The 25,794-nt window shown below is 33.6% G+C and overlaps 1 protein-coding gene across 2 annotated transcripts in view; it reads left to right on the forward strand.

Moving 5' to 3' along the window:
- The window catches only part of LOC106074968 (uncharacterized), a 69,869-nt gene that overhangs the window by 36,066 nt on the left and 8,009 nt on the right, over window positions 1-25,794 (forward strand). For both annotated transcript variants that reach the window (XR_008780026.1, XM_056043191.1), the window contains exons 7-10: window positions 21,106-21,262; window positions 21,695-21,825; window positions 22,710-22,830; window positions 23,008-23,153. Coding sequence is in view for 1 of the 2 variants with exons in the window: in XM_056043191.1 (XP_055899166.1) it covers window positions 21,106-21,262; window positions 21,695-21,825; window positions 22,710-22,830; window positions 23,008-23,153 (555 nt within the window). In the remaining variant the exon portion in view is untranslated. The remainder of the gene's footprint in view (window positions 1-21,105; window positions 21,263-21,694; window positions 21,826-22,709; window positions 22,831-23,007; window positions 23,154-25,794) is intronic.

Below are 25,794 nucleotides of genomic sequence, written 5' to 3' on the forward strand. Positions count from 1 at the left end.
TACTTCATTTGGCGTTTACTTATCTAGAATGTACTTCATTTGGCGTTTACTTATCTAGGATGTACTTCATTCTGCCTTTACTTATCTAGGAAGTACTTCATTCTGCCTTTACTTATCTAGGATGTACTTCATTTGGCGTTTACTTATCTAGGATGTACTTCATTTGGCGTTTACTTATCTAGGATGTACTTCATTTGACGTTTACTTATCTAGGATGTACTTCATTTGGCGTTTACTTATGTAGGATGTACTTCATTTGGCGTTTACTTATCTAGGATGTACTTCATTCTGCCTTTACTTATATAGTATGTACTTCATTTGACGTTTACTTATCTAGGATGTACTTCATTTGGCGTTTACTTATCTAAGATGTACTTCATTTGGCCTTTACTTATCTAGGATGTACTTCATTTGGCGTTTACTTATCTAGGAAGTACTTCATTCTGCCTTTACTTATCTAGGATGTACTTCATTCTGCCTTTACTTATCTAGGATGTACTTCATTCTGCCTTTGCTTATCTAGGATGTACTTTATTTGGCGTTTACTTATCTAGGATGTACTTCATTTGGCGTTTACTTATCTAGGATATACTTCATTTGCCGTTTACTTATCTAGGAAGTACTTCATTCTGCCTTTACTTATCTAGGATGTACTTCATTCTGCATTTACTTATCTAGGATGTACTTTATTTGGCGTTTCCTTATCTAGGATGTACTTCATTCTGCCTTTACTTTTCTACGATGTACTTTATTTGGCGTTTACTTATCTAGGATGTACTTCATTAGGCGTTTACTTATCTAGAATGTACTTCATTTGGCGTTTACTTATCTAGGATGTACTTCATTCTGCCTTTACGTATCTAGGAAGTACTTCATTCTGCCTTTACTTATCTAGGATGTACTTCATTTGGCGTTTACTTATCTAGGATGTACTTCATTTGGCGTTTACTTATCTAGGATGTACTTCATTTGACGTTTACTTATCTAGGATGTACTTCATTCAGCCTTTACTTATCAAGGATGTACTTCATTGGCCTTTACTTATCTAGGATGTACATCGTTAGGCCTTTACTTATCTAGGATGAATTCATTCGGTCTTTACTTATCTAGGATGAATTCATTCGGCCTTTACTTATCTAGGATGTACTTCATTCAGCCTTTACTTATCTAGGATGTACTTCATTCGGCCTTTACTTATCTAGAATGTACTTCATTCTTCCTTTACTTATCTAGGATGAATTCATTCGGCCTTTACTTATCTAGGATGTACTTCATTCTGCGTTTACTTATCTAGGATGTACTTCATTCTGCGTTTACTTATCTAGGATGTACTTCATTCTTCCTTTACTTATCTAGGATGAATTCATTTGGCGTTTACTTATCTAGGATGTACTTCATTCTGCGTTTACTTATCTAGGATGTTCTTCATTCTTCCTTTACTTATCTAGGATGAATTCATTTGGCGTTTTCTTATCTAGGATGTACTTCATTCTGCCTTTACTTATCTAGGATGTACTTCATTCTTCCTTTACTTATCTAGGATGTACTTCATTTGGCGTTTACTTATCTAGGATGTACTTCATTCAGCCTTTACTTATCTAGGATGTATTCATTCTTCCTTTACATATCTAGGAAGTACTTCATTTTCCGTTTACTTATCTAGGATGTACCTCATTCTGCCTTTACTTATCTAGGATGTACTTCATTCTGCCTTTACTTTTCTAGGATGTACTTCATTTGCCGTTTACTTATCTCGGATGTTCTTCATTCTGCCTTTACTTATCTAGGATGTACTTCATTCTGCGTTTACTTATCAAGGATGTACTTCATTTTTCCTTTACTTATCTAGGATGAATTCATTTGGCGTTTACTTATCTAGGATGTACTTCATTTGCCGTTTACTTATCTAGGAAGTACTTCATTTGCCGTTTACTTATTTAGGATGTACTTCATTCTGCCTTTACTTATCTAGGATGTACTTCATTCTTTCATTACTTATCTAGGATGTACTTCATTCTGCGTTTACTTATCTAGGATGTACTTCATTCTTCCTTTACTTATCTAGGATGTACTTCATTTGGCGTTTACTTATCTAGGATGTACTTCATTCAGCCTTTACTTATCTAGGATGTACTTCATTCTTCCTTTACATATCTAGGAAGTACGTCATTTGCCGTTTACTTATCTAGGATGTACCTCATTCTGCCTTTACTTATCTAGGATGTACTTTATTCTGCCTTTACTTTTCTAGGATGTACTTCATTTGCCGTTTACTTATCTCGGATGTTCTTCATTCTGCCTTAACTTATCTAGGATGTACTTCATTTGGCGTTTACTTAACTAGGATGTACTTTATTTGGCGTTTACTTATCTAGGATGTACTTCATTCTGCCTTTACTTATCTAGGATGTACTTCATTTGACGTTTACTTATCTAGGATGTACTTCATTTGGCGTTTACTTATCTAGGAAGTACTTCATTCTGCCTTTACCTATCTAGGATGTACTTCATTTGGCGTTTACTTATCTAGGATGTACTTCATTTGCAGTTTACTTTTCTAGGATGTACTTCATTCAGCCTTTACTTATCTAGGATGTACTTCATTCTTCCTTTACATATCTAGGAAGTACTTCATTTGCCGTTTCTTTATCTAGGATGTACCTCATTCTGCCTTTACTTATCTAGGATGTACTTCATTCTGCCTTTACTTTTCTAGGATGTACTTCATTTGCCGTTTACTTATCTCGGATGTTCTTCATTCTGCCTTAACTTATCTAGGATGTACTTCATTTGGCGTTTACTTATCTAGGATGTACTTTATTTGGCGTTTACTTATCTAGGATGTACTTCATTCTGCCTTTACTTATCTAGGATGTACTTCATTTGACGTTTACTTATCTAAAATGTACTTCATTTGGCGTTTACTTATCTAGGAAGTACTTCATTCTGCCTTTACCTATCTAGGATGTACTTCATTTGGCGTTTACTTATCTAGGATGTACTTCATTTGGCGTTTACTTATCTAGGATGTACTTCATTCAGCCTTTACTTATCTAGGATGTACTTCATTCTTCCTTTACATATCTAGGAAGTACTTCATTTGCCGTTTATTTATCTAGGATGTACCTCATTCCGCCTTTACTTATCTAGGATGTACTTCATTCTGCCTTTACTTTTCTAGGATGTACTTCATTTGACGTTTACCTATCTAGGATGTACTTCATTTGGCGTTTAATTATCTAGGATGTACTTCATTTGGCCTTTACTTATCTAGGATGTACTTCATTTGGCGTTTACTTATCTAGGAAGTACTTCATTCTGCCTTTACTTATCTAGGATGTACTTCATTTGGCGTTTACTTATCTAGGATGTATTTCATTCTGCGTTTACTTATCTAGGATGTACTTCATTCTTCCTTTACTTATCTAGGTTGAATTCATTTGGCGTTTACTTATCTAGGATGTACTTCATTTTTCCTTTACTTATCTAGGAAGTACTTCATTTGCCGTTTACTTATCTAGGATGTACTTCATTTGCCGTTTACTTATCTAGGAAGTACTTCATTTGCCGTTTACTTATCTAGGATGTACTTCATTCTGCCTTTACTTATCTAGGATGTACTTCATTCTTCCATTACTTATCTAGGATGTAATTCATTCTGCGTTTAATTATCTAGGATGTACTTCATTCTTCCTTTACTTATCTAGTATGTACTTCATTTGGCGTTTACTTATCTAGGATGTACTTCATTCAGCCTTTACTTATCTAGGATGTACTTCATTCTTCCTTTACATATCTAGGAAGTACTTTATTTGCCGTTTAATTATCTAGGATGTACTTCATTCTGCCTTTACTTATCTAGGATGTACTTCATTCTGCCTTTACTTATCTAGGATGTACTTCATTCTTCTATTACGTATCTAGGATGTACTTCATTCTGCGTTTACTTATATACGATGTACTTCATTCTTCCTTTACTTATCTAGGATGTACTTCATTTGGCGTTTACTTATCAAGGATGTACTTCATTCTTCATTTACATATCTAGGAAGTACTTCATTTACTGTTTACTTATCTAGGATGTACTTCATTCTGCCTTTACTTATCTAGGATGTACTTCATTCTGCCTTTATTTATCTAGGATGTACTTCATTTGGCGTTTACTTATCTCGGATGTACTTCATTCTGCCTTTACTTATCTAGGATGTACTTCATTTGGCGTTTTTTTATCTAGGATGTACTTCATTTGGCGTTTACTTATCTAGGATGTATTTCATTTTGCCTTTACTTATCTAGGATGTACTTCATTTGACGTTTACTTATCTAGGATGTACTTCATTTGGCGTTTACTTATCTAGGATGTACTTCATTTGGCCTTTACGTATCTAGGATGTACTTCATTTGGCGTTTACTAATCTAGGAAGTACTTTATTCTGCCTTTACTTATCTAGGATGTACTTCATTCTGCCTTTACTTATCTAGGATGTACTTCATTCTGCCTTTACTTATCTAGGATGTACTTTATTTGGCGTTTACTTATCTAGAATGTACTTCATTTGGCGTTTACTTATCTAGGATGTACTTCATTTGCCGTTTACTTATCTAGGAAGTACTTCATTCTGCCTTTACTTATCTAGGATGTACTTCATTCTGCCTTTATTATCTAGGATGTACTTTATTTGGCGTTTACTTATCTAGGATGTACTTCATTTGGCGTTTACTTATCTAGGATGTTTACTTATCTAGGAAGTACTTCATTCTGCCTTTACTTTTCTAAAAAGTACTTCATTCTGCTTTTACTTATTTTGGATGTACTTCATTTGGCGTTTACTTATCTAGGATGTACTTCATTTGGCGTTTACTTATCTAGGATGTACTTCATTTAGCGTTTACTTATTTAGGATGTACTTCTTTTGGCGTTTACTTATCTAGGATGTACTTCATTTGACGTTTACTTATCTAGGATGTACTTCATTTGACGTTTACTTATCTAGGATGTACTTCATTTGGCGTTTACTTATCTAGGATGTACTTCATTTGACGTTTACTTATCTAGGATGTACTTCATTTGACGTTTACTTATCTAGGATGTACTTCATTTGGCATTTACTTATCTAGGATGTACTTCATTTAACGTTTACTTATCTAGGAAGTACTTCATTCTGCCTTTACTTATCTAGGAAGTACTTCATTCTGCTTTACTTATCTAGGATGTACTTCATTTGGCGTTTACTTATCTAGGATGTACTTCATTTGGCGTTTACTTATCTAGGATGTACTTCATTTGGCGTTTACTTATCTAGGATGTACTTCATTTGGCGTTTACTTATTTAGGATGTACTTCATTTGACGTTTAATTATCTAGAATGTACTTCATTTGACGTTTACTTATCTAGGATGTACTTCATTTGGCGTTTACTTATCTAGGATGTACTTCATTTGACGTTTACTTATCAAGGATGTACTTCATTTGGCGTTTACTTATCTAGGATGAATTCATTCGGCCTTTACTTATCTAGGATGTACTTCATTCAGCCTTTACTTATCTAGGATGTACTTCATTCTTCCTTTACTTATCTAGGATGAATTCATTTGGCGTTTACTTATCTAGGATGTACTTCATTCAGTCTTTACTTATCTAGGATGTACTTCATTTTTCCTTTACTTATCTAGGAAGTACTTCATTTGCCGTTTACTTATCTAGGATGTACTTCATTTGCCGTTTACTTATCTAGGAAGTACTTCATTTGCCGTTTACTTATCTAGGATAAACTTCATTCTGCCTTTACTTATCTAGGATGTACTTCATTCTTCCATTACTTATCTAGGATGTAATTCATTCTGCGTTTAATTATCTAGGATGTACTTCATTCTTCCTTTACTTATCTAGGATGTACTTCATTTGGCGTTTACTTATCTAGGATGTACTTCATTCAGCCTTTACTTATCTAGGATGTACTTCATTCTTCCTTTACATATCTAGGAAGTACTTCATTTGCCGTTTAATTATCTAGGATGTACTTCATTCTGCCTTTACTTATCTAGGATGTACTTCATTCTGCCTTTACTTATCTAGGATGTACTTCATTCTTCTATTACTTATCTAGGATGTACTTCCTTCTGCGTTTACTTATCTAGGATGTACTTCATTCTTACTTTACTTATCTAGGATGTACTTCATTTGGCGTTTACTTATCAAGGATGTACTTCATTCTTCATTTACATATCTAGGAAGTACTTCATTTACTGTTTACTTATCTAGGATGTACTTCATTCTGCCTTTACTTATCTAGGATGTACTTCATTCTGCCTTTATTTATCTAGGATGTACTTCATTTGGCGTTTACTTATCTCGGATGTACTTCGTTCTGCCTTTACTTATCTAGGATGTACTTCATTTGGCGTTTATTTATCTAGGATGTACTTTATTTGGCGTTTACTTATCTAGGATGTATTTCATTTTGCCTTTACTTATCTAGGATGTACTTCATTTGACGTTTACTTATCTAGGATGTACTTCATTTGGCGTTTACTTATCTAGGATGTACTTAATTTGGCCTTTACGTATCTAGGATGTACTTCATTTGGCGTTAAACTAATCTAGGAAGTACTTTATTCTGCCTTTACTTATCTAGGATGTACTTCATTCTGCCTTTACTTATCTAGGATGTACTTCATTCTGCCTTTACTTATCTAGGATGTACTTCATTCTGCCTTTACTTATCTAGGATGTACTTCATTCTGCCTTTACTTATCTAGGATGTACTTTATTTGGCGTTTACTTATCTAGAATGTACTTCATTTGGCGTTTACTTATCTAGGATGTACTTCATTTGCCGTTTACTTATCTAGGAAATACTTCATTCTGCCTTAACTTATCTAGGATGTACTTCATTCTGCCTTTACTTATCTAGGATGTACTTCATTTAGCGTTTACTTATCTAGAATGTACTTCATTTGCCGTTTACTTATCTAGGAAGTACTTCATTCTGCTTTACTTATCTAGGATGTACTTCATTCTGCCTTTACTTATCTAGGATGTACTTTATTTGGCGTTTACTTATCTAGGATGTACTTCATTTGGCGTTTACTTATCTAGGATGTTTACTTATCTAGGAAGTACTTCATTCTGCCTTTACTTTTCTAGGAAGTACTTCATTCTGCTTTTACTTATTTTGGATGTACTTCATTTGGCGTTAACTTATCTAGGATGTACTTCATTTGGCGTTTACTTATCTAGGATGTACTTCATTTGGCGTTTACTTATCTAGGATGTACTTCTTTTGGCGTTTACTTATCTAGGATGTACTTCATTTGACGTTTTCTTATCTAGGATGTACTTCATTTGACGTTTACTTATCTAGGATGTACTTCATTTGGCGTTTACTTATCTAGGATGTACTTCATTTGACGTTTACTTATCTAGGATGTACTTCATTTGGCGTTTACTTATCTAGGATGTACTTCATTTGGCATTTACTTATCTAGGATGTACTTCATTTGACGTTTACTTATCTAGGAAGTACTTCATTCTGCCTTTACTTATCTAGGAAGTACTTCATTCTGCTTTACTTATCTAGGATGTACTTCATTTGGCGTTTACTTATCTAGGATGTACTTCATTTGGCGTTTACTTATCTAGGATGTACTTCATTTGGCGTTTACTTATCTAGGATGTACTTCATTTGGCGTTTACTTATTTAGGATGTACTTCATTTGACGTTTAATTATCTAGAATGTACTTCATTTGACGTTTACTTATCTAGGATGTACTTCATTTGGCGTTTACTTATCTAGGATGTATTTCATTTTGCCTTTACTTATCTAGGATGTACTTCATTTGACGTTTACTTATCTAGGATGTACTTCATTTGGCGTTTACTTATCTAGGATGTACTTCATTTGGCCTTTACGTATCTAGGATGTACTTCATTTGGCGTTTACTAATCTAGGAAGTACTTTATTCTGCCTTTACTTATCTAGGATGTACTTCATTCTGCCTTTACTTATCTAGGATGTACTTCATTCTGCTTTTACTTATCTAGGATGTACTTTATTTGGCGTTTACTTATCTAGAATGTACTTCATTTGGCGTTTACTTATCTAGGATGTACTTCATTTGGCGTTTACTTATCTAGGAAGTACTTCATTCTGCCTTTACTTATCTAGGTTGTACTTCATTCTGCTTTTACTTATCTAGGATGTACTTTTTTTGGCGTTTACTTATCTAGGATGTACTTCATTTGGCGTTTACTTATCTAGGATGTTTACTTATCTAGGAAGTACTTCATTCTGCCTTTACTTTTCTAGGAAGTACTTCATTCTGCTTTTACTTATTTTGGATGTACTTCATTTGGCGTTTACTTATCTAGGATGTACTTCATTTGACGTTTACTTATCTAGGATGTACTTCATTTGACGTTTACTTATCTAGGATGTACTTCATTTGGCGTTTACTTATCTAGGATGTACTTCATTTGACGTTTACTTATCTAGGATGTACTTCATTTGGCTTTTACTTATCTAGGATGTACTTCATTTGGCATTTACTTATCTAGGATGTACTTCATTTGACGTTTACTTATCTAGGAAGTACTTCATTCTGCCTTTAGTTATCTAGGAAGTACTTCATTCTGCTTTACTTATCTAGGATGTACTTCATTTGGCGTTTACTTATCTAGGATGTACTTCATTTGGCGTTTACTTATCTAGGATGTACTTCATTTGGCGTTTACTTATCTAGGATGTACTTCATTTGGCGTTTACTTATTTAGGATGTACTTCATTTGACGTTTAATTATCTAGAATGTACTTCATTTGACGTTTACTTATCTAGGATGTACTTCATTTGGCGTTTACTTATCTAGGATGTACTTCATTTGACGTTTACTTATCTAGGATGTACTTCATTTGGCGTTTACTTATCTAGGATGAATTCATTCGGCCTTTACTTATCTAGGATGTACTTCATTCAGCCTTTACTTATCTAGGATGTACTTCATTCTTCCTTTACTTATCTAGGATGAATTCATTTGGCGTTTACTTATCTAGGATGTACTTCATTCAGCCTTTACTTATCTAGGATGTACTTCATTTTTCCTTTACTTATCTAGGAAGTACTTCATTTGCCGTCTACTTATCTAGGATGTACTTCATTTGGCGTTTACTTATCTAGGAAGTACTTCATTTGCCGTTTACTTATCTAGGATAAACTTCATTCTGCCTTTACTTATCTAGGATGTACTTCATTCTTCCATTACTTATCTAGGATGTAATTCATTCTGCGTTTAATTATCTAGGATGTACTTCATTCTTCCTTTACATATCTAGGAAGTACTTCATTTGCCGTTTAATTATCTAGGATGTACTTCATTCTGCCTTTACTTATCTAGGATGTACTTCATTCTGCCTTTACTTATCTAGGATGTACTTCATTCTTCTATTACTTATCTAGGATGTACTTCATTCTGCGTTTACTTATCTAGGATGTACTTCATTCTTCCTTTACTTATCTAGGATGTACTTCATTCTTCATTTACATATCTAGGAAGTACTTCATTTTCTGTTTACTTATCTAGGATGTACTTCATTCTGCCTTTACTTATCTAGGATGTACTTCATTCTGCCTTTATTTATCTAGGATGTACTTCATTTGGCGTTTACTTATTTCGGATGTACTTCATTCTGCCTTTACTTATCTAGGATGTACTTCATTTGGCGTTTATTTATGTAGGATGTACTTTATTTGGCGTTTACTTATCTAGGATGTATTTCATTTTGCCTTTACTTATCTAGGATGTACTTCATTTGACGTTTACTTATCTAGGATGTACTTCATTTGGCGTTTACTTATCTAGGATGTACTTCATTTGGCCTCTACGTATCTAGGATGTACTTCATTTGGCGTTTACTAATCTAGGAAGTACTTTATTCTGCCTTTACTTATCTAGGATGTACTTCATTCTGCCTTTACTTATCTAGGATGTACTTCATTCTGCCTTTACTTATCTAGGATGTACTTTATTTGGCGTTTACTTATCTAGAATGTACTTCATTTGGCGTTTACTTATCTAGGATGTACTTCATTTGTTGTTTACTTATCTAGGAAATACTTCATTCTGCCTTAACTTATCTAGGATGTACTTCATTCTGCCTTTACTTATCTAGGATGTACTTCATTTGGCGTTTACTTATCTAGGATGTACTTCATTTGCCGTTTACTTATCTAGGAAGTATTTCATTCTGCCTTTACTTATCTAGGATGTACTTCATTCTGCCTTTACTTATCTAGGATGTACTTTATTTGGCCTTTTACTTATCTAGGATGTACTTCATTTGGCGTTTACTTATCTAGGATGTTTACTTATCTAGGAAGTACTTCATTCTGCCTTTACTTTTCTAGGAAGTACTTCATTCTGCTTTTACTTTTTTTGGATGTACTTCATTTGGCGTTTACTTATCTAGGATGTACTTCATTTGGCGATTACTTATCTAGGATGTACTTCATTTGGCGTTTACTTATCTAGAATGTACTTCTTTTGGCGTTTACTTATCTAGGATGTACTTCATTTGACGTTTACTTAGCTAGGATGTACTTCATTTGACGTTTACTTATCTAGGATGTACTTCATTTGGCGTTTACTTTTCTAGGATGTACTTCATTTGACGTTTACTTATCTAGGATGTACTTCATTTGGCGTTTACTTATCTAGGATGTACTTCATTTGGCATTTACTTATCTAGGATGTACTTCATTTGACGTTTACTTATCTAGGAAGTACTTCATTCTGCCTTTACTTATCTAGGAAGTACTTCATTCTGCTTTACTTATCTAGGATGTACTTCATTTGGCGTTTACTTATCTAGGATGTACTTCATTTGGCGTTTACTTATCTAGGATGTACTTCATTTGGCGTTTACTTATCTAGGATGTACTTCATTTGGCGTTTACTTATTTAGGATGTACTTCATTTGACGTTTAATTATCTAGAATGTACTTCATTTGACGTTTACTTATCTAGGATGTACTTCATTTGGCGTTTACTTATCTAGGATGTACTTCATTTGACGTTTACCTATCTAGGATGTACTTTATTTGGCGTTTACTTATCTAGGATGTACTTTATTTGGCGTTTACTTATCTACGATGTACTTCATTTGACGTTTACTTATCTAGGATGTACTTCATTAAGCCTTTACTTATCAAGGATGTACTTCATTCGCCTTTACTATCTAGGATGTACTTCGTTCGGCCTTTACTTATCTAGGATGAATTCATTCGGCCTTTACTTATCTAGGATGAATTCATTCGGCCTTTACTTATCTAGGATGTACTTCATTCAGCCTTTACTTATCTAGGATGTACTTCATTCGGCCTTTACTATTCTAGGATGTACTTCATTCTTCCTTTACTTATCTAGGATGAATTCTATCGGCCTTTACTTATCTAGGATGTACTTCATTTGGCGTTTACTTATCTAGGATGTACTTCATTCTGCGTTTACTTATCTAGGATGTACTTCATTCTTCCTTTACTTATCTAGGATGAATTCATTTGGCGTTTACTTATCTAAGATGTACTTCATTCTGCGTTTACTTATCTAGGATGTACTTCATTCTTCCTTTACTTATCTAGGATGAATTCATTTGGCGTTTACTTATCTAGGATGTACTTCATTTGCCGTTTACTTATCTAGGAAGTATTTCATTTGCCGTTTACTTATCTAGGATGTACTTCATTCTGCCTTTACTTATCTAGGATGTACTTCATTCTTTCATTACTTATCTAGGATGTACTTCATTCTGCGTTTACTTATCTAGGATGTACTTCATTCTTCCTTTACTTATCTAGGATGTACTTAATTTGGCGTTTACTTATCTAGGATGTACTTCATTCAGCCTTTACTTATCTAGGAAGTACTTCATTCTGCCTTTACTTATCTAGGAAGTACTTCATTTGCCGTTTACTTATCTAGGATGTACTTCTTTTGGCGTTTACTTATCTAGGATGTACTTCATTTGGCGTTTACTTATCTAGGATGTACTTCATTTGGCGTTTACTTATTTAGGATGTACTTCATTTGACGTTTAATTATCTAGAATGTACTTCATTTGACGTTTACTTATCTAGGATGTACTTCATTTGGCGTTTACTTATCTAGGATGTACTTCATTTGACGTTTACTTATCTAGGATGTACTTCATTTGGCGTTTACTTATCTAGGATGTACTTCATTTGGCCTTTACGTATCTAGGATGTACTTCATTTGGCGTTTACTAATCTAGGAAGTTCTTTATTCTGCCTTTACTTATCTAGGATGTACTTCATTCTGCCTTTACTTATCTAGGATGTACTTCATTCTGCCTTTACTTATCTAGGATGTACTTTATTTGGCGTTTACTTATCTAGAATGTACTTCATTTGGAATTTACTTATCTAGGATGTACTTCATTTGCCGTTTACTTATCTAGGAAATACTTCATTCTGCCTTAACTTATCTAGGATGTACTTCATTCTGCCTTTACTTATCTAGGATGTACTTCATTTGGCGTTTACTTATCTAGGATGTACTTTATTTGCCGTTTACTTATCTAGGAAGTACTTCATTCTGCCTTTACTTATCTAGGATGTACTTCATTCTGCCTTTACTTATCTAGGATGTACTTTATTTGGCGTTTACTTATCTAGGATGTACTTCATTTGGCGTTTACTTATCTAGGATGTTTACTTATCTATGATGTACTTCATTCTGCCTTTACTTTTCTAGGAAGTACTTCATTCTGCTTTTACTTATTTTGGATGTACTTCATTTGGCGTTTACTTATCTAGGATGTACTTCATTTGGCGTTTACTTATCTAGGATGTACTTCATTTGGCGTTTACTTATCTAGGATGTACTTCTTTTGGCGTTTACTTATCTAGGATGTACTTCATTTGACGTTTACTTAGCTAGGATGTACTTCATTTGACGTTTACTTATCTAGGATGTACTTCATTTGGCGTTTACTTATCTAGGATGTACTTCATTTGACGTTTACTTATCTAGGATAAACTTCATTTGGCGTTTACTTATCTAGGATGTACTTCATTTGGCATTTACTTATCTAGGATGTACTTTATTTGACGTTTACTTATCTAGTAAGTACTTCATTCTGCCTTTACTTATCTAGGAAGTACTTCATTCTGCTTTACTTATCTAGGATGTACTTCATTTGGCGTTTACTTATCTAGGATGTACTTCATTTGGCGTTTACTTATCTAGGATGTACTTCATTTGGCGTTTACTTATCTAGGATGAACTTCATTTGGCGTTTACTTATTTAGGATGTACTTCATTTGACGTTTAATTATCTAGAATGTACTTCATTTGACGTTTACTTATCTAGGATGTACTTCATTTGGCGTTTACTTATCTAGGATGTACTTCATTTGACGTTTACTTATCTAGGATGTACTTCATTTGGCGTTTACTTATCTAGGATGTACTTTATTTGGCGTTTACTTATCTACGATGTACTTCATTTGACGTTTACTTATCTAGGATGTACTTCATTCAGCCTTTACTTATCAAGGATGTACTTCATTCGCCTTTACTATCTAGGATGTACTTCGTTCGGCCTTTACTTATCTAGGATGAATTCATTCGGCCTTTACTTATCTAGGATGAATTCATTCGGCCTTTACTTATCTAGGATGTACTTCATTCAGCCTTTACTTATCTAGGATGTACTTCATTCGGCCTTTACTATTCTAGGATGTACTTCATTCTTCCTTTACGTATCTAGGATGAATTCTATCGGCCTTTACTTATCTAGGATGTACTTCATTTGGCGTTTACTTATCTAGGATGTACTTCATTCTGCGTTTACTTATCTAGGATGTACTTCATTCTTCCTTTACTTATCTAGGATGAATTCATTTGGCGTTTACTTATCTAGGATGTACTTCATTCTGCGTTTACTTATCTAGGATGTACTTCATTCTTCCTTTACTTATCTAGGATGAATTCATTTGGCGTTTACTTATCTAGGATGTACTTCATTTGCCGTTTACTTATCTAGGAAGTATTTCATTTGCCGTTTACTTATCTAGGATGTATTTCATTCTGCGTTTACTTATCTAGGATGTACTTCATTCTTTCATTACTTATCTAGGATGTACTTCATTCTGCGTTTACTTATCTAGGATGTACTTCATTCTTCCTTTACTTATCTAGGATGTACTTCATTTGGCGTTTACTTATCTAGGATGTACTTCATTCAGCCTTTACTTATCTAGGATGTACTTCATTCTTCCTTTACATATCTAGGAAGTACTTCATTTGCCGTTTACTTATCTAGGATGTACCTCATTCTGCCTTTACTTATCTAGGATGTACTTCATTCTGCCTTTACTTTTCTAGGATGTACTTCATTTGCCGTTTACTTATCTCGGATGTTCTTCATTCTGCCTTTACTTATCTAGGAAGTACTTCATTCTGCTTTACTTATCTAGGATGTACTTCATTTGGCGTTTACTTATCTAGGATGTACTTCATTTGGCGTTTACTTATCTAGGATGTACTTCATTTGACGTTTACTTATCTAGGATGTACTTCATTTGGCGTTTACTTATCTAGGATGTACTTCATTTGGCCTTTACGTATCTAGGATGTACTTCATTTGGCGTTTACAAATCTAGGAAGTACTTTATTCTGCCTTTACTTATCTAGGATGTACTTCATTCTGCCTTTATTTATCTAGGATGTACTTCATTCTGCCTTTACTTATCTAGGATGTACTTTATTTGGCGTTTACTTATCTAGAATGTACTTCATTTGGCGTTTACTTATCTAGGATGTACTTCATTTGCCGTTTACTTATCTAGGAAATACTTCATTCTGCCTTAACTTATCTAGGATGTACTTCATTCTGCCTTTACTTATGTAGGATGTACTTCATTTGGCGTTTACTTATCTAGGATGTACTTCATTTGCCGTTTACTTATCTAGGAAGTACTTCATTCTGCCTTTACTTATCTAGGATGTACTTCATTCTGCCTTTACTTATCTAGGATGTACTTTATTTGGCGTTTACTTATCTAGGATGTACTTCATTTGGCGTTTACTTATCTAGGATGTTTACTTATCTAGGAAGTACTTCATTCTGCCTTTACTTTTCTAGGAAGTACTTCATTCTGCTTTTACTTATTTTGGATGTACTTCATTTGGCGTTTACTTATCTAGGATGTACTTCATTTGGCGTTTACTTATCTAGGATGTACTTCATTTGGCGTTTACTTATCTAGGATGTACTTCTTTTGGCGTTTACTTATCTAGGATGTACTTCATTTGACGTTTACTTATCTAGGATGAACTTCATTTGACGTTTACTTATCTAGGATGTACTTCATTTGGCGTTTACTTATCTAGGATGTACTTCATTTGACGTTTACTTATCTAGGATGTACTTCATTTGGCGTTTACTTATCTAGGATGTACTTCATTTGGCATTTACTTATCTAGGATGTACTTCATTTGACGTTTACTTATCTAGGAAGTACTTCATTCTGCCTTTACTTATCTAGGAAGTACTTCATTCTGCTTTACTTATCTAGGATGTACTTCATTTGGCGTTTACTTATCTAGGATGTACTTCATTTGGCGTTTACTTATCTAGGATGTACTTCATTTGGCGTTTACTTATCTAGGATGTACTTCATTTGGCGTTTACTTATTTAGGATTTACTTCATTTGACGTTTAATTATCTAGAATGTACTTCATTTGACGTTTACTTATCTAGGATGTACTTCATTTGGCGTTTACTTATCTAGGATGTACTTCATTTGACGTTTACTTATCTAGGATGTACTTCATTTGGCGTTTACTTATCTAGGATGTACTTTATTTGGCGTTTACTTATCTACGATGTACTTCATTTGACGTTTACTTATCTAGGATGTACTTCATTCAGCCTTTACTTATCAAGGATCTACTTCATTCGCCTTTACTATCTAGGATGTACTTCGTTCGGCCTTTACTTATCTAGGATGAATTCATTCGGCCTTTACTTATCTAGGATGAATTCATTCGGCCTTTACTTATCTAGGATGTACTTCATTCAGCCTTTACTTATCTAGGATGTACTTCATTCGGCCTTTACTTATCTAGGATGTACTTCATTCTTCCTTTACTTATCTAGGATGAATTCTATCGGCCTTTACTTATCTAGGATGTACTTCATTTGGCGTTTACTTATCTAGGATGTACTTCATTCTGCGTTTACTTATCTAGGATGTACTTCATTCTTCCTTTACTTATCTAGGATGAATTCATTTGGCGTTTACTTATCTAGGATGTACTTCATTCTGCGTTTACTTATCTAGGATGTACTTCATTCTTCCTTTACTTATCTAGGATGAATTCATTTGGCGTTTACTTATCTAGGATGTACTTCATTTGCCGTTTACTTATCTAGGAAGTATTTCATTTGCCGTTTACTTATCTAGGATGTACTTCATTCTTCTATTACTTATCTAGGATGTACTTCATTCTTTCATTACTTATCTAGGATGTACTTCATTCTGCGTTTACTTATCTAGGATGTACTTCATTCTTCCTTTACTTATCTAGGATGTACTTCATTTGGCGTTTACTTATCTAGGATGTACTTCATTCAGCCTTTACTTATCTAGGATGTACTTCATTCTTCCTTTACATATCTAGGAAGTACTTCATTTGCCGTTTACTTATCTAGGATGTACCTCATTCTGCCTTTACTTATCTAGGATGTACTTCATTCTGCCTTTACTTTTCTAGGATGTACTTCATTTGCCGTTTACTTATCTCGGATGTTCTTCATTCTGCCTTTACTTATATAGGAAGTACTTCATTCTGCTTTACTTATCTAGGATGTACTTCATTTGGCGTTTACTTATCTAGGAAGTACTTCATTCTGCCTTTACTTATCTAGGAAGTACTTCATTCTGCTTTACTTATCTAGGATGTACTTCATTTGGCGTTTACTTATCTAGGATGTACTTCATTTGGCGTTTACTTATCTAGGATGTACTTCATTTGGCGTTTACTTATCTAGGATGAACTTCATTTGGCGTTTACTTATTTAGGATGTACTTCATTTGACGTTTAATTATCTAGAATGTACTTCATTTGACGTTTACTTATCTAGGATGTACTTCATTTGGCGTTTACTTATCTAGGATGTACTTCATTTGACGTTTACTTATCTAGGATGTACTTCATTTGGCGTTTACTTATCTAGGATGTACTTTATTTGGCGTTTACTTATCTACGATGTACTTCATTTGACGTTTACTTATCTAGGATGTACTTCATTCAGCCTTTACTTATCAAGGATGTACTTCATTCGCCTTTACTATCTAGGATGTACTTCGTTCGGCCTTTACTTATCTAGGATGAATTCATTCGGCCTTTACTTATCTAGGATGAATTCATTCGGCCTTTACTTATCTAGGATGTACTTCATTCAGCCTTTACTTATCTAGGATGTACTTCATTCGGCCTTTACTATTCTAGGATGTACTTCATTCTTCCTTTACTTATCTAGGATGAATTCTATCGGCCTTTACTTATCTAGGATGTACTTCATTTGGCGTTTACTTATCTAGGATGTACTTCATTCTGCGTTTACTTATCTAGGATGTACTTCATTCTTCCTTTACTTATCTAGGATGAATTCATTTGGCGTTTACTTATCTAGGATGTACTTCATTCTGCGTTTACTTATCTAGGATGTACTTCATTCTTCCTTTACTTATCTAGGATGAATTCATTTGGCGTTTACTTATCTAGGATGTACTTCATTTGCCGTTTACTTATCTAGGAAGTATTTCATTTGCCGTTTACTTATCTAGGATGTATTTCATTCTGCGTTTACTTATCTAGGATGTACTTCATTCTTTCATTACTTATCTAGGATGTACTTCATTCTGCGTTTACTTATCTAGGATGTACTTCATTCTTCCTTTACTTATCTAGGATGTACTTCATTTGGCGTTTACTTATCTAGGATGTACTTCATTCAGCCTTTACTTATCTAGGATGTACTTCATTCTTCCTTTACATATCTAGGAAGTACTTCATTTGCCGTTTACTTATCTAGGATGTACCTCATTCCGCCTTTACTTATCTAGGATGTACTTTATTCTGCCTTTACTTTTCTAGGATGTACTTCATTTGCCGTTTACTTAACTCGGATGTTCTTCATTCTGCCTTTACTTATCTAGGATGTACTTCATTTGGCGTTTACTTATCTAGGATGTACTTCATTTGGCGTTTACTTATCTAGGATGTACTTCTTTCTTCCTTTACTTATCTAGGATGTACTTCATTTGGCGTTTACTTATCTAGGATGTACTTCATTTGGCGTTTACTTATCTAGGATGTACTTTATTTGGCGTTTACTTATCTAGGATGTACTTCATTTGGCGTTTACTTATCTAGGAAGTACTTAATTCTGCCTTTACTTATCTAGGATGTACTTCATTCTGCCTTTACTTATCTAGGATGTACTTCATTCTGCCTTTACTTATCTAGGATGTACTTTATTTGGCGTTTACTTATCTAGGATGTACTTCATTTGACGTTTACTTATCTAGGATGTACTTCATTCTGCCTTTACTTATCTAGGATGTACTTCATTTGGCGTTTACTTATCTAGGATGTACTTCATTTGACGTTTAATTATCTAGAATGTACTTCATTTGACGTTTACTTATCTAGGATGTACTTCATTTGGCGTTTACTTATCTAGGATGTACTTCATTTGACGTTTACTTATCTAGGATGTACTTCATTTGGCGTTTACTTATCTAGGATGTACTTTATTTGGCGTTTACTTATCTAGGAAGTACTTCATTTGACGTTTACTTATCTAGGATGTCTTTCATTCAGCCTTTACTTATCAAGGATGTACTTCATTCGCCTTTACTATCTAGGATGTACTTTGTTCGGCCTTTACTTATCTAGGATGAATTCATTCGGCCTTTACTTATCTAGGATGAATTCATTCGGCCTTTACTTATCTAGGATGTACTTCATTCAGCCTTTACTTATCTAGGATGTACTTCATTCGGCCTTTACTTATCTAGGATGTACTACATTCTTCCTTTACTTATCTAGGATGAATTCATTCGGCCTTTACTTATCTAGGATGTACTTCATTCTGCGTTTACTTATCTAGGATGTACTTCATTCTGCGTTTACTTATCTAGGATGTACTTCATTCTTCCTTTACTTATCTAGGATGAATTCATTTGGCGTTTACTTATCTAGGATGTACTTCATTCTGCGTTTACTTATTTAGGATGTACTTCATTCTTCCTTTACTTATAAAGGATGATTTCATTTGGCGTTTACTTATCTAGGATGTACTTTATTTGCCGTTTACTTATCTAGGAAGTACTTCATTTGCCGTTTACTTATCTAGGATGTACTTCATTCTGCCTTTACTTATCTAGGATGTACTTCATTCTTTCATTACTTATCTAGGATGTACTTCATTCTGCGTTTACTTATCTAGGATGTACTTCATTCTTCCTTTACTTATCTAGGATGTACTTCATTTGGCGTTTACTTATCTAGGATGTACTTCATTTAGCCTTTACTTATCTAGGATGTACTTCATTCTTCCTTTACATATCTAGGAAGTTCTTCATTTGCCGTTTACTTATCTAGGATGTACCTCATTCCGCCTTTACTTATCTAGGATGTACTTTATTCTGCCTTTACTTTTCTAGGATGTACTTCATTTGCCGTTTACTTATCTCGGATGTTCTTCATTCTGCCTTTACTTATCTAGGATGTACTTCATTTGGCGTTTACTTATCTAGGATGTACTTCATTTGGCGTTTACTTATCTAGGATGTACTTCTTTCTTCCTTTACTTATCAAGGATGTACTTCATTTGACGTTTACTTATCTAGGATGTACTTCATTTGGCGTTTACTTATCTAGGATGTACTTCATTTGGCCTTTACTTATCTAGGATGTACTTCATTTGGCGTTTACTTATTTAGGAAGTACTTCATTCTGCCTTTACTTATCTAGGATGTACTTCATTCTGCCTTTACTTATCTAGGATGTACTTCATTCTGCCTTTACTTATCTAGGATGTACTTTATTTGGCGTTTACTTATCTAGGATGTACTTCATTTGGCGTTTACTTATCTAGGATGTACTTCATTTGCCGTTTACTTATCTAGGAAGTTCTTCATTCTGCCTTTACTTATCTAGGAAGTACTTCATTCTGCCTTTACTTATCTAGGATGTACTTCATTTGGCGTTTACTTATCTAGGATGTACTTCATTTGGCGTTTACTAATCTAGGATGTACTTCATTTGGCGTTTACTTGTCTAGGATGTACTTCATTTGGCGTTTACTTATCTAGGATGTACTTCATTTGACGTTTACTTATCTAGGATGTACTTCATTTGACGTTTACTTATCTAGGATGTACTTGATTTGGCGTTTACTTATCTAGGATGTACTTCATTTGACGTTTACTTATCTAGGATGTACTTCATTTGGCGTTTACTTATCTAGGATGTACTTCATTTGGCGTTTACTTATCTAGGATGTACTTCATTTGACGTTTACTTATCTAGGATGTACTTCATTTGGCGTTTACTTATCTATAATGTTTAATTAGTGGTCATGTAATCTATGATGTTTTATTTGGGGCTAACGTATCTATGATGTACATATTGGGAATAACCTATCTATGATGTTCGATTTTCAGGGTACAGTTATTTATGATGTAAGATTGGTTGTTAGGTTGTCTATAATGTACATATTTGGGTTACCTTATCTATGATTTACATTTTTTGCCTTAGCTTATTTCTGATGAACATATTTGGGTTTACTTATTTATGATGTACATATTTGGGTTTACTTATCTATGAAATTCAACATGAAGATAATTACATCCTAGCCCGAACCTCCTGCGTGACGGTGGGGGATGGTTGCGGACACGGTTTGAACCCTGAACCTTTGGGATGACAGTCCAGAGCGCAGACCACAAGACCAGGCAACGATCAACCTTTGTATCTATTCAATACTTTCACTATCCTACTCTACTCAATCAGGAAACTAGGTCAACTAGAACTGCTCTACAGTGAAGTCTTTGAATTATTAATAGCTGCTGCAAAATGCACATACACTTCAGAGGGAGATAACTATGCCCTGGATTTATTTAATGCAGCACACGGATTTTTTCAATCTTTTAAAACTAAGAAACGATCAGTAGGTATTTTTTAAAGTAAAGAAAACATTTGATATTACTGTATAGTTAGCCAGGCTTTGGAAGGTTTAGGTAAGAATTATAGTAATAAGATCATGTATAAATAATCAGCAAAACAACAACAACAACAAAAAACAGACACATTTGAGAAGATTAAAGGTAAAGGTAAACACAGTCCCATAGCAATTAACATTGCACTTCCAATGCACACTCTATTTGCGCCAAGTTAGTGTCATTACAAAATCTAGATGTTGTTAAAATTGAAAAGTTCTATTAATTATCATACAATTAGAAAAAAAAATATTCGAATCAGTTTCGAAGCCTTTACTACAAGAGCTAGATTTGAGAAGATCTATGTATTGAAAAATTGTTTACATCTTCTGATAGGAAACATTATTAAATACTTCTTCTACATGGCTTTTTTTTTTTAAAAGGTAAATGTTGAAGCTTTTGAAAACATTGTGCAGAGATTCATCGACGTTATTGATGAAATGGAAGTACAATTTTTGAATTCTGATGGGTTTACATTCTCTGTTGTTAATGCTCTATTTGACTTATACAGAAAGTAAGTCTTCGCATCTTTAAGAAATAAATAAAACTGTCACGAGTTGTTTAAAGAGTAGTGTTGTCACTTTCATCTTTTTGTTTTTAGTCTTACTATAGAATAGGAATAGATAACAATCCACATCTTTGCATTACAATCTTAACATTACAATCTTTACTTTAGAATCTTTACTTTACAATCTTTACTTTGCAATCGTTACCTATTTAGCTGTTAAATATTGATTATTTTTTTTTAAGAAAAAGTTTAAAACTTTCGTAGTTTTAGATAATTGTGACTCTTTTTTGTGTGTTTACAATCCTTTGATAGGTATTTCCAGTGGCGTAGCTAGGGTGGGGGGTGGGGGGTGGGGCCAAAGTGGAAAGTTTCCCTGGTCCTCTAACTTGAGGGAGGGGTCGCGAAAGAATGTCCTACATTTTTTTTGTACATTCAATATAGAATATTACGCCATTGCCATGTAATCTATTCACGTAGAATAAAAAAATATTTCACAGCATTGATCTAGATTCTCGATGATGTTATAGATGTCTTTTCTGCACAGATAGCACGACGTGAGACGATATGAATTGAGATTTGTCACTTGTGTATTATCTCGCCAATAAACAACGGTGTTATTCAATAAAAGAGTCTTAATGATTATATTTTTGTTAATTATACTTATGTAATGTACCAATTGAAATTTAGACTTATATATTTATTAAGTACGTTATCTCGTGTCATGATGTCAAATGTCAAAATGCAGCGGACCCTTAAAAGTCAAGCTCCCGGGCCCACAATCTGTAGTTACGCCACTTGGTATTTCATACTGCAATGATTTAGAATAATAAACAATTTTTCTTAACCACAACGAATTTTCAATAACAGTTAATAAAACATCTTCATTCTAGAGAGAAGCTCTTCTCAGAGACGTGGCTGAAGTTGATTGTACCACTACTTAAAAAACCTTGTAAAAGTACGATGGAAGCTTGTACAATGATATTGGAGACAATCAGAAAGATACATTGGGAGGTATATTTTGATAGAGATAATGTTTCAACAAAATAGTTCTTTAAAACTCTACTGTAGGATCATTCACTTGCATACATTTTAAATGTTCACAGTATGACATGTTTACACTACTTTTAACACGTTCCTATCTTTCCCACTTCTCTTTATGAAACACTAAAACACCTGCTTTTTTTTCATGAACACACTGACATCATTGACACTTTAATCGATATTTTACAGTCACTGCAGCCACCAGACTCTGTTGAAGACTTGGATGGAACAGAATTTGAGAAATACATTGATTTTCTGAATAGTGTAACAGACACTATTTTTGATAGCTTTGGGTAAAACATTTAATAGATATACTAAACAAGCGAAAATTCAACAGATACATTTGTTTCATAGTTAAGCTCAACAGAGCAATAATTTAACAGATATATCTGTTTCATAGATAAGCTCAACAGAGCAACAATTCAACAGATGTAATTGTTTCATAGATAAGCTCAACAGAGCAACAATTCAACAGATGCAATTGTTTCAGAGATAAGCTTAACAGAGCAACAATTCAACAGATACATTTTGTTTCATAGATAAGCTTAACAGAGCAATAATTTAACAGATACATTTTGTTTCATAGATAAGCTTAACAGAGCAATAATTTAACAGATACATTTTGTTTCATAGATAAGCTTAACAGAGCAATAATTTAACAGATACATTTTGTTTCATAGATAAGCTCAACAGAGCAATAATTTAACAGATACATTTTGTTTCATAGATAAGCTTAACAGAGCAATAATTTAACAGATACATTTTGTTTCATAGATAAGCTCAACAGAGCAATAATTTAACAGATACATTTTGTTTCATAGATAAGCTCAACAGAGCAATAATTCAACAGATACATTTTGTTTCATAGATAAGCTTAACAGAGCAATAATTCAACAGATGCAATTGTTTCAGAGATAAGCTCAACAGAGCAACAATTCAACAGATACATTTTGTTTCATAGATAAGCTCAACAGAGCAATAATTTAACAGATACATTTTGTTTCATAGATAAGCTCAACAGAGCAATAATTCAACAGATACATTTTGTTTCATAGATAAGCTTAACAGAGCAATAATTTAACAGATACATTTTGTTTCATAGATAAGCTCAACAGAGCAATAATTCAACAGATACATTTTGTTTCATAGATAAGCTTAACAGAGCAATAATTCAACAGATACATTTTGTTTCATAGATAAGCTTAACAGAGCAATAATTCAACAGATGCAATTGTTTCAGAGATAAGCTCAACAGAGCAATAATTCAACAGATACATTTTGTTTCATAGATAGGCTTAACAGAGCAATAATTTAACAGATACATTTGTTTCATAGATAAGCTCAACAAAGCAATAATTCAACAGATACATTTGTTTCAGAGATAAGCTTAACAGAGCAATAATTCAACAGATGCAATTGTTTCAGAGATAAGCTCAACAGAGCAATAATTCAACAGATACATTTTGTTTCATAGATAGGCTTAACAGAGCAATAATTTAACTGATACATTTGTTTCATAGATAAGCTCAACAAAGCAATAATTCAACAGATACATTTGTTTCAGAGATAAGCTTAACAGAGCAATAATTCAACAGATGCTATTGTTTCATAGAGAATATATGAACGGAAAATTAAAAGTTTAAAAAAATTTTAATTTACAAACTTCAGAAAAAGAAAAAAATGAATCACATTAAAAGATAAAATTTCTTCTGTAAACCGTTAGAGGCGCCATAGGTAAGACCAATAATGTCTCACTTAACTACATTTTCCAGTGGTCTTCGCATTGTTTACTCCGTTCGGCCTCTTTCTCTTTTATTACAAAGCTTATATCAACTCACTCTGTATATCTTTCTGGTGCAAATTTTGTATACGGTATTTCTCCCACTTCCCAATCTCGGATCAAACCGGATCTGCTGTTCATCGATAAAAAAGAAAAAACCGCTACCATTATCGATATCGCCGTACCACTGTCTCATAATTTAAGAAAAACTGAGATAGAAAAACAAAGAAAATATGGGAACCTAGGCTTGGAGATTAAGCGTCTATGGAAATTGTCCAAAATAACAATATACCCCATTGTTATATCAACCGAGGGGATAATAACAACTGACCTCACAGACACCTTCAAGGCCCTTAACATTCCTAGGAACATCCTCGTTGCCTGTCAGAGGGCGGTACTGCTGCAGACCTGCCACATCACCAGAAAATTCCTCAGTGGAAACTGTTAAAGGGACTACGATGAATTTTGTTTCTCTTTAGCGAAACTCGACCCTGGCAGCGCCAGAGAATGACTACTCGTTCATTTCTAACATAATAATAATAATAATAATAATAATAATAATAATCAAGAGACATAAATAGGCTATACAGATCTAGACTGGACGATAAAAGAGTTTTATGAAACGAAAATTTGTGACTGGCAATTTTGTGTACTGTATTATACAGCATTTATGAGCAGTTATAAAAGTTAAGTATTCATATCTATTTCAGCCATAACCTATATAAGTATTACAATATTGTTATTTTAAATCTCTAAGCAAGCCTATATCAGGCACAGATACTATCAAATGTGTATTTTTGTTCTAAAACTGTTTTAATTAAGCGATTAAATAGTTGTAATTAATTAATTTTGCTTGATATAGAAAATGAAAATAATTCGTATAGTATTGATTTCTATCTATCTATCTATCTATCTATCTATCTATAGATCTATAGATCTATCTATCTATCTATCTATCTATCTATCTATCTATCTATCTATCTATCTATCTATTTTATCTATCTATCTATCTATCTATCTATCTATCTATCTATCTAATCCATCCATCCATCTATCTATCTATCTATCTATCTATCTATCTATCTATCTATCTATCTATCTATCTATCTATCTATCTAATCCATCCATCCATCCATCTATCTATCTATCTATCT

This window comes from Biomphalaria glabrata, chromosome 1, assembly GCF_947242115.1.
Source record: "Biomphalaria glabrata chromosome 1, xgBioGlab47.1, whole genome shotgun sequence".
Lineage (NCBI taxonomy): Eukaryota > Metazoa > Mollusca > Gastropoda > Planorbidae > Biomphalaria > Biomphalaria glabrata.